At 39.5% G+C, this 11,237-nt stretch overlaps 1 protein-coding gene across 1 annotated transcript in view; it reads left to right on the forward strand.

Annotated features, from left to right (window-relative positions):
* The first annotated feature begins 2,998 nt into the window (after nt 1-2,998).
* The window catches only part of LOC104940359 (diacylglycerol O-acyltransferase 1), a 12,541-nt gene continuing 4,302 nt past the window's right edge, over nt 2,999-11,237 (forward strand). The window contains exons 1-6 of the mRNA XM_027287141.1: nt 2,999-3,526; nt 4,074-4,164; nt 5,034-5,074; nt 5,593-5,678; nt 8,320-8,372; nt 8,866-9,009. Of these exons, the coding sequence (XP_027142942.1) occupies nt 3,282-3,526; nt 4,074-4,164; nt 5,034-5,074; nt 5,593-5,678; nt 8,320-8,372; nt 8,866-9,009 (660 nt within the window). The 5' untranslated portion in view covers nt 2,999-3,281. The remainder of the gene's footprint in view (nt 3,527-4,073; nt 4,165-5,033; nt 5,075-5,592; nt 5,679-8,319; nt 8,373-8,865; nt 9,010-11,237) is intronic.

Below are 11,237 nucleotides of genomic sequence, written 5' to 3' on the forward strand. Positions count from 1 at the left end.
CACACACACACACACACACACAAACACACTCCGGTCAGCTGAGTGATGTTGGAGTGTGTATTTCTCTTCTGCCTGTGTTAAAGTGAGTCATCTATCCTTCCACAGCTTCATTACAACCTGCAAGGGCAAACACTATCTCTCGCTCCCTCTGCCTCTCCAGATGGAGAGAGAGAGAGAGAGAGAGAGAGAGAGAGAGAGATGGAGATATACAGTAGATAGAAAGTGAGATCTCCCTCCCTCTCTCACTCTCTTTCTCTTTGTATCCCCCATCTTGCTTTTCCTCTCTTGTTCCCTCGTCTCTATATTTATCTTCTGTCTCTGTATCTTTTGCCTTACATCTGTGTTTTCAATCACGCAGGCTTTCTCTCTTCCTCACCCATCTAGCCTTGAGCAAGTGCCAGCGTGGTTAAGCAGCTTGATTTAAACGTTTTAACCTACTGACAGATGCAACAACGTGAATGCAACAGAGTGGGATACAGATATGTGGACAGGCCAGTCCTGATACTATTTGTCTGGGCCCCTTGGCTGCAATTAAAGTAAATCTTAATGCAATGATATTTTGGACCATAGAGTGTTTCCAAACATGACCATGTGTACAACATGAGGTCCACACAGAAATGACTTTTGTGTTGAAGAAGAACTTGGCCTGCACATGAGCCCTGCCCCAGTACCCCAGGAGAGAAGACGCTGTCATAACCGTACATTAATGCCTGTGTTTTTGAAGATGTTCAAACTGTCACATACAAGTGTAATGTTCAGGCTGTATAGTGTATACAGATAGACAGATAAATGCAGACATGCAAGGTTAGAAAAAAAAGAGGTAAATAAATAATTCAATAGGTAATTTAAAGGTCATGTTCCTATAGCACGAGACAGGAAGAAAGACAGAGGGAGAGAGAGAGAGAGAGAGTGAGAGAGAGACATATAAAAAGAGATACTTGTCTTGTTCCAACCTACGTCTCACAGCCCAGACAGAGAGCTTGTAGAAAGCTTCAGTTTTTTGAGGTCCTACAGAAAGCATGAATAATGCATAGGTAAAACCTCTTATTCTCTAAATTTTAAATGGCTGGCTGTTATCAAAAATAACTTGATCTGTGGAACATTAGCAGACTGGCACGCAACAGGCAGGCTTCCATAGTGTACGAAAGGAAAGAGCAGGCACTGGAACCAAATTCAACTTAGTTTCATATTTCCAAAATGTCTGAAGTCCAGCAGGAGCCTTGTACCTGCTCTTCAAAACATGAAGATTATATCACTGACCCCTATTTATTCATCAGTGCATTTTCTAATAATAGTAAATGTTTTGATGTCTAACCATGGTGTGAAACAAAAAACAGACTTTTCAACTAAAACCCTCGAATAAGACACAACACAACGGCATGACTCACCAAAAGGAAGGAACCGGATTCAAGTCTTGGACTCCCTCTACTGGTTTGTAGAGCAGGCTGATAGAAAGGCTGTGGAAATTGTTGCACTGTTGTGTAGCTGAGATGTCTCTTCAGTGGAATCATGCTGCTCAGCCTACCTGAGGAAGATTATTGCAAGTTGTTAGAAAAGATGTCCACCAAACGCTGTAACTATGCTGATTATATCCCCAGTGATCAAACAACAGAGCGGCTTTTAACCATTTTTACGGTCGCCACAAACAAAAAAGCAAGGCAATTTGAATTTCAATGAGATTGATCTTAATTTATTTTAATAGTTTGGAAATGTAGTTCAGCATGAAGTTTAAAAGTTAAAACAATTAGTAATAAGTTTACTATTGATCCCTCCCCAAGGTCTCTTATCCCAACAACTGTAGACAGGCTCATTACTCTAAAAGACAACCTTAAAGACAGTAAGGACTGATAAAGCTGGATCAATGCCACTGATCAGTTCTCACCACACTATGGATAAGAACACAGAACTAGAATAGACAGAAAGGGCATTCTCATTAAATGAAGGCTTGCTGTCGTTTGGCTGCTACACACAACTAGTAACTTGCAGAGTTTGATGTGATGATCCTGTTTGCCACAGTCTCCAATTCATTATAGAAAATTAATAATCCCTAAAATTGAACTGTTAGGGTACTTTGGTCATACAGTCAAAATAGGTGCGCATCTTTAACAAGACTAACAATCTATATTAGTCACACTAGTGGACCGGTAAGACTATAATGCTTATTACATATCATAAAACTATGGATGGATGAAAGGCAGGGACTTTTGCTTTTCTTAGATGTGTGCCACAAGTGGAATAAAACAAAGTTTGTCAGGTCGGGAAGGGTGTAACCAGAAGAAAAGGCATGTTGTCGTGGTGGGATTCACTTATTACTATGGCCATTGTGTGACATAGTAAGCATGTCAGGCTCAGCTTTTCATTGTAAGGCTTAGCACATCATTTTATTTCATCATTCTAAGACGAAATTAGGTCAAAATCCATCAGCTTCAGCTGTCTTCAGATGCTTCTGAGAGGTTTTCTTATCATAAAAGGTTCATTTATAGGTCTAGAGTTGTGATATTCACTTACCAAGCTGAAGAAGACTAAAAACATGCCTCATTAAAGACTGTACCTGTCATTAAAGAGTCTAAACAAGGTTATCCGGTACAACCGGTAGCTATCACATCCATCATTCGTAAAAACCATGAAGATAGTTCTAACTCAGTGGTTCTTAACCTGGGTTCGATCGAACCCTAGGGGTTCGGTGGAGCCNAGTCATCTAATGTCATCTGTGGTCAGACCCAGTTCACTTTGCCTACAAAAGTCCCACAGGTGCAGATGGTGCACTGCTGACCTTAGTAAACATCTTGTGCATCCTGAAAGTTTTATTTGTTGTTTTTTTTCTTCTTGCTTTTAACTCTACTAAGACACACATCTGAGTGTTGAGCAAAGCTCCAGATCAGCTACTAAATGGACATAATGTCAATTATTTTATTCTCTACCTTCATCGTGGATCATCTGCACAGGGTGATGATGGGAGGAGTTAAAAAAACAACAACACTGGCTTTTCTAGTTCCTCATTATCTCTTCCTTGGATAAAGCCTCAGGGTCTGACTCACCTTTGTACCAGTAGGATAAGTGAAAAGCTGCTGTCCCCTCATGTGGCGTCATGAATACACTCCTACCTCCATGTCAACTGTACGGAAATCTGAGCTTTGGGCGGACTGTGTGGCAACCCGTGCACTTCCCTCTGCTGGGCTACAACGATAGGAGCAATATGCATGCTACTATCTGAAGTACACTGTAGAAGTGAACTTTAAGTAGGCCTTTTCTTTAGTTTTTTCCCCCCTTCCTCTGTCATCATGGGTGAATCTGACGGGAACGGGCCCCTAACTCGCAGGAGAAGGGCGACTTTGTCGGCGGGGAGAGGTGCGAGTTTGGCGCCGATGAACGGGAGGTCTGCGGCGGCGTTTCAGGGCACAGACACCGCTGACATTAGCAGCAAGGACGGCGGACAACAGGGGAAGCGTGACCGCTCGCTGGAAACAGTCCGGTCCACGTCAAAGAGTAAAAAGAAACGCAGGAGTGACATAAGTGACACACTGAGGTGAGTTAGAGACACAAACAACGCTGCTGTTTGTTATTGTGGAAAGTTTGTTTCTAGGCTAACGTAGCGTGTCGCAGACAGGGAGGGGTTAACAGCTGGTCAGTGTGTCTCAGGGTCGTCTCATGCTTTTTGTATTTTCATTCATACTTTAACACTTTAAAATAGTGCTGCATGGCAGAGTACTAAAGCATTAGACACTTACCCTGCGTGGTATGTGTCTCTGTGACAGCTGAACAGTAAACACTGCCTTGTGGGCTGTTTCATTGATCAGGGGCGTATCTAACAGGAGCCCCATGAACAAGGGTGGATTGTGGGTTAGATTAATCTTCTTAGGCCACTTATATAATAAATAATAATAACAAAGTGAACTGAATAAGCAGTTAGATAAATGAATTTTGGAAATTCCTGCCAGTAAACTGGTGTGCAGGTTTTTTTGCAGTTCATTATTATATGTCCAGTTGTTCTGACACTAGAGTCAAGTGAATGTAAATGAAATCTTAAATTCTTGTTTTTTTGATTTTTTGTTTTTCTATCTTGTTTATTTCAGTAGCTGTCACAAGACACAGCAGTCCCTGCTGAGCTCAGCCAGTGGTTACAAAAACTACAGAGGAGTCCTCAACTGGTGTGTGGTCATGCTGGTAAGACATGTTCGCATTCACACAAAGAAATACACATAAAGGTCCACGCCCAGATACTGCTGAAAAACACATGCTGCACGTGACCTGAAATGTAGTGTAAACAGGTACAAGTGCTTCCTTATGTATGAAAGCAGTGTTAGGGAATCTTCTCTTAGAGCCTCTGACTTTGGGACTTGTTATTCTTGTTTTTTTGGGTTTTTTTGTTATTCACCGCACACGCTTTGCATGTTGTCACTGGCTTTTTTTTTCTGTATCTGTTGATTTGATGTAGCAGCAGAGGCATTGCAGTTATCTTTGTTAAGCAGGTGGCATTTAAGGACACGTGAGATAGTGACCAAGAATGACCAAAAGTATCCAGCCACTTGTTGAACACTCCTCACCAGGTGGTGGCAGTAACACACCCCTTGCTGGCCAACTAAAGGAAAGGAAGAGCAGATTTTTGCATTTCTCTCTATGGTCTATCTATTTGCCTAATTTTAAAATAATGATCTGAATAGAAACGCTGTCGTGGACAGAAATAATATGTCCTGAAATCTTCAGTAAACACTGCCATGTTCCTCTGTGCCCTGGTGCCTTTTCCCGTCATACATCTTACAGATTCTTTGTCTTTACTGTAGTTTTAATACATACATACATTCATATCACACAAAAGCAAAATTTTAGTGAATCCAGAATGTTCACTGACATGCAGTAGCTTTGTTGTAATTCAGTTAATATCCAGTTTGTGCTTGTCTCATCACTTCTCTTTCACAGTGTCTGGTATAAAACAGGAGGATAAAGTGAATACCAAGAAGACGATCTGTTAGCACGGATTGATACAATCGAATAAATTCATCTTAACTCTCTTTAACTCTGGCTTTATGTTACAGGTGCTGAGTAATGCTCGCCTCTTCTTAGAAAACCTGTTAAGGTGAGTCACTTTTTTTATTTGGGACTTTTTCCCATGACAAATAAATTATTACTTGTTATTTCAAGAAGCCTCCTGTATGCTTGTAGTCAGTATGTCATTCATAAACACAGATTCCAAACAAAAGTACCAGGTTCTCAAATATTTTGGCAATTGATTTTATTCATCGCAGACATTTTGGCACCTCTCGTACAAAAAGCACAGATGTAATTAACACAACAATAAGGACTGCGATGGTGTAATGTCACAGAGTTGTCATTAATGTTGTTAGTCAGACGTGTTCTGTTCCTGCTATGACAAGTACAGATGTCTGTGTATAAAACATAAAACCAGTCCTTGGATCAGTCGTACAATTCACTCTACTTAAATCATCCATTTATTTTTTATGGTGAAAATGCGTGCAGTGTGTAGTTCTTTAAAATTTTCCATTTATTGAAATTTACAATCAATTTACACATACATTTTAAGTAACATAATCTCTTTATTAATCTGCCATCTTCTTGTTTTGTTTTTTTCAACAGGCACGGTATTCTGGTGGATCCTATTCAGGTTATTTCCTTGTTTCTGAATGATCCGTACAGCTGGCCGGCTGCATGCCTGGTGATTGGTAGGTAATTTTTTTCTTTTAGTGCAATAAATCAGCTGGTAGGAAAGCAATAACACAAGACATTAAGCCTTTATTTTGCAATAATTCCTCGATTGAAAAAAAAAAAGAAAAAGGAATATTTGCTTCATTTATAATTTTAGTACAGGGTAGAAAATGAAATAAAAAATGAGTTCTTAATAATGGGATGAAAAATTAGAATCACTTCTAACCACCAGTTCCTAAATAAATTATATGAGAGACGGGAGTCATATTAAGCTTTGTGTACATGAGTATAGATAGTGTATTTACTGAGAAACTTTAACTGTGTCCCTAAATTACACTACTAAACGTAAACTAAAAAGTGATGTGCAAGCAAAGACATGAAAAAAACACACAAGAAAGCATGACCTTTTGAGTGTAAAACATTTTCCAGAAAGGAATCATAGTGTAGTATCATAGTATTTAAAAATTAAAACTGTTTAAAGCACCAAACTTGTAATCTGCTTTTTTTTTTCAAGCCATTTCTTCCTTTAGGACACAGGCAGAAGCTATATTAAGTTTTTTTTTTTTTTATATTTATTTTTATGGTATATCACAGCGAAAGTCTGCAGTGGTGCAGCTAACAGTGTCTCTGGAGGGACAATCACCTGCCCTATATACTGCACACTGGTGCTGTGCTGCAGAAAGAGGAAGAGAGTTAGAGAAATGGAGAGCAAGGGAGGACAGAGTCATGAGTGTGGGGGCATTAAATGGAAGAGAAAATTAAGTGATGAAAGGTTATAGAAAGGGGTTTGGAAGAGGGAAAGAATGCATGAAAGAAAAAAACAGGCAAGTTTGGATAGAGGGAGAATAAAGCAGTGTGGAAGGAAGATGATGTGAAGTGCTGCATTGGCACGAGGCGAGAGACGAGGGAGGAAGAGATGGATGAGTTAAGTTAAATGCCTGCACTGATAGTTAAGAGACAGGTGAGAATCGGAGTCTGTTTACAGTAGCATGGACAGTAAAGCACCCTATTTCCAGAGGGCATTCAATAGTTCTAGAGTCACTGCAGCAGCTCACACACACACACACACACACACACACAGTCCCCCACACAAATACTCCAACACAGAGTAAATGAGAAGTCTACAATTTATGGGAGCCTACCAGCGAAATGCACAAGGTTTGCAAAACCCATATAGAAAGTTTTAAATTTAGACAACTGCCCCATGAGTGACCAAACTAAAATGAACTCTGTTGCTTCCAAAAGATGCTCTGTGGACACTCGATGAACGGTTTACGTGTGTCTAACAGGTGCTTAATTGTGCCATTTGTTCCAGTTTGATGCAAGTGAGGGCTCTATGGTTGCTGTTCGTCAAAGATGCTAAACAGGCCTATTTCTAAAAGCCATAAAAATGAACATTAGCGATAGTCTGTTATACATTTCCTGAGGTCTCTGCTCCTCGGATAGTCTTGACATGTGATGAAGAACAGGCAAAAGACGGAACCTTCTTTCTCTTCATATTATGAAGTTCAACATGAAGTCAAAACCAAGCATGTGACTCGAACCATTAAAACAAACTGATTTGCAATGGAAATGCTGATGGATGGTTCATTGATGACGGGATGATACAATCCAGTAATCAGAATGTCTGACAGTTAACACATCTGTTTGCTCTAGATTAGATGAATTGACATGCTAATGCACTGATTAGGGTCTTAAAATGGAACAATTGCTGCAATTATGTGCCATCACTGTGGCTCAGCCTAGTCTAGTCAGGGTAATGAGCAATCTACATTGGTTTCCCTAAGTTCATTCAGCAGTTTAAAGTGACACCACTACGAGATAAAAAGGACAAATCTACATACATTTTATCACAATTTGCTCCACACAGAATCAGACTCAGTGGCAACAATTGATGCATAATAAAAATGTGCAATAAACAGCACTTTTTTGTGTTAATTGTAGATGTTTAATACAAAGTAAGTTCTCTGTTATTTCCATTCCTAAATATAAAACAGTGTATGTGTGCATGTGAACTTGTCACTTAACTATCTAGCAGTTGGCGTGTGATGTGCAGCCCGTATGCTCAGTTAGTGCTGGCACATTTCTTTTATATAAGGTGTTGCTGTGTAATCATGCAAGAGTCACAGTGTGTTTTACATGTGAAAGAAAGCAGGGTCTTGTTAAAAAGGCAGATTAAAAGTGTTTTTATTATTTAAGTTCATGACTAAAATATTAGAATCCCTTTCGGTCCCAGTCTTTTGTACACAGTATATGGTGGATGGAAAATGTCTTCTTTCCTGCTCAGTAAAAAGAAATCAGCCCGTTTACTTATTCATGAGAAAAGCAAAAAACAGTTTAAGATCTGTGTTTTCACTTCAATTCAGATCACGTGATTCTCTGCAGGTCATAGGCTGAATGATGCCTACAGCAACAACATATCCTAACTACAGCTGCCTCAGCATTAATGCATTTATTACAGACCGACCATCTCACAATTTAGTGCACTAATATTAGCCATAAGTAAAGACTTATAAAGGCTTCTGAATAATTATTCTCTTATTCTGAGATTCTTCTTCATACATATTCATAAACTTTTCTTCCTGCAGAATGAAAAATGTATTGTGGTCTGTTTTAAAGAAACTGACATTAAAATATGTTTTAATGTTTTTTTGACAGTGTCCAACGTGTTCGTTCTGGTGGCCCTCTACACAGAAAGGCAGCTGTCAAAGGTGAGAAACACCGCTTGCACTTGCACAAGAGAACTGAAATGCAGATTTAGGGGCACTTTCATAATTCCCAAGAGGGATTATGTTTCTAAAACTTTTCTCTAAAACCGATTGACTAGCTGACCCTCCCCAGTTGAATCTAGAAGTGTTAAGTTGTAAAATGGGATATTAGTTTTACCATTTGCATTTAGGGCATATTTAGTTACGCTCTGTCTGTTTGGCATGAATATTGAACACCATGCGCTCTTCAAAACATTAATAGGACACCATAACTCAAGATGTGATTCTGTTCACAAGCAGAGAAAACAAATAACCTTTTTCATGTTTAGCTGTTATATTTTCCTCCATTGTTTTAAGAAGAGTTCAGCAACAAATGACTGAAGTTTAAAAAAAAAACAATAAGTCGGGTGCCAGTAGTTTAAAATAAAAATTGCTTTATCGTTTTGATTTTATGGTATAAGATTTATGCCATCTTTGTCTCTGTCTTTCTGCCCAGGGTTCACTCAGTGAACTTGCAGGATTTCTGGTTCATTGCATTAACATGGCAATAATGCTAACATTCCCAGCTGCAGTGGTCCTATTGGTCCCCTCTGTGACCCCAGGTAAAATGTTTTTGCTACTATCTACTGAACATAGGAGAGCAAAATAGTTGCCTACAATAGTAGCTTCTATTATACAGCCAAACCATTATCCAATTATTGGTAGTTTACAATGTAGCCATGTGTATAAAACAGAAAATAATGTAACTGTAATAAAGATTAAGAGGACATTCATCTCCTTACCCTTCAGAGAAACAGTCGACCAGTGTGATAGTGCAGTAAAAGACATCTCTTATACAGAGTCATAATTGGAGTCGGTTAGTGGTAATGGACCAGTTGGTCATGACTGGATTATTTCCAGCTGGCTCTGAGAAGAGAGAAGAGAGGGAGGAACAGAGAGGAAAGGGGAAGAAGGGAGGCAGGAGAAAAAGAGAGATGTAGTTTTTTCAGTACAGGGTCATCCAAGGGTCACCATTTTCTGTCTTCATCAGGCTGACAGAAACCATGGCTGCCTTTCACAAACAATACAATTCACCTGTGATAATTTAGCAAAACTGTACCCGACATGGTACAACAGCACATTTGCATCAGTTCCAGATGTTTGTAAAGTGTTACTCTTTGTTGGGAAGTAAACGACTCAATTGTTTAATCGTTTAGTTGCATTCAACAGGAAATTATTTCTCCACCAAAAACCAGGAAATGTAAAACTCTAAGTTCCTCATTTTGGAGTAATAATGTGCAAGAGGAAGAGCGTAACTCGTAGTAGTTACCCAATTTTTGTTATTCCCACAGGCTGACTTGTAAAAGTATAAAGGAGGACCTCAAATCATTGTTTTAATTCTTTGCTCCTCTCCTCTCGTCTCCTGTCCTCTCCTCTCGTCTCCTGTCCTCTCCTCTCCTCTCCTTGCCTTGTCTCTCCTCCTCTCATCTGTTCTCTCACTGGGAGGTGAAGGAGTAAAGGAGTCCGTCCATCTGTCTGTCTGTTCTCCTCTCTGCGCTGCTGTTCACACAGGAAGGGCAATGACAGAGGGCAGGTGTGTGTGTGTGTGTGTTTGTGTGTGAAGGGAGCTTTTACTGGTTACTACTTACGCAACCAGTTTTCAGGGATTATATATGAAGCAGTGTGTAAGTAACTGATATCAAGCTTTATTTCAAACTGTATTAAATTTATTTTAAGGAATACTGTAATGGTTAATATATTTTAATATGTATAAGTCTGCTGAAATTCTGTTATGAAATAGACTAGTATCATATAAAATCATGTTAAGGGTCACGATGAGACCTGATTTGTTGACAATCAGTCAAACAACCTGTGATGTACGTGCAGTGAATCTCTGCATAAAACACACTGTAACACTCTGCTTATGCAATCAGTATTCAGCCATTTCACATTAACTATCGTGTACAATGAGGGTATTTAAACTGTTAAACCATTTTGATAAGCTTTAAGTTTCCTGTCTTTAACATGAACAAAAGATTGAGAGAGAGAGAGCAACAAGTCAAATATTCTGGAAAAGCAAAGCTAAAGGAAGACGAGGTGCAGATACAGGTGCTCTCAGCGTAATGAATGAGGAAAGTAGAAATTCTCTTGAAAGCAGACAAACACAATGTCCCTTTGGATTTCTAAGCTCACATCTCAGAACCAAACATAGATAATTATCCATATTGCACCGACTTGAAAGTGTTACTTATCATGTTACCTGACGGAGCTGAGCCTGGCAGTTATAGTAGTGGAACAAGTTTGAACCTTTTACCTACAGTACCATGTGAGTACTCTCCAGAGAGGAGAGGCGCACCTTGCTACAAAAAGAATGGAGCATTTTCATCTATGACTGATTACGCTCCTTGTTTTTGCCGTCCTGGTGTTAAAAAATAAAATATATATTATTTGAAGATATTTGAATATGTGTGAATATGAAATGGATGGTTGTGAGTTCAGAGACAAATTTAGGATTTTGGTAGAGGGGGTTGTGAGTGGGTGATGATTAGCTTCTCTGGTATGTTTTTCCCTCTTCCACTTTCCACTGCCTCTCTGTGTTTCTATGATGGTTTCCACAGTATCTGTCCTGGAGCCAATCTAGTTGTCTAGAAGCCATATAGAGCCAGATGGTTAATGGACAAGATCTGCTGTGGTTTGATGCCAGGTGTGCTGACCTCCACCTCACACTGTTGGCACAACAGGCTGTTCTTATTGTATGTTTGTGCACATATGAGTGTGTGGGTTATGCTTGTTGATGTGAGCCTCTTTTTCTACCAAGCATATGGTAACTATTGATAAAGCCTGGGAAAGAAAAGTGTTCAGCTGGCCTGTGTGTGTGTCTGTGTGTGT

Source organism: Larimichthys crocea, chromosome XIII (assembly GCF_000972845.2).
Source record: "Larimichthys crocea isolate SSNF chromosome XIII, L_crocea_2.0, whole genome shotgun sequence".
Classification (NCBI taxonomy): domain Eukaryota; kingdom Metazoa; phylum Chordata; class Actinopteri; family Sciaenidae; genus Larimichthys; species Larimichthys crocea.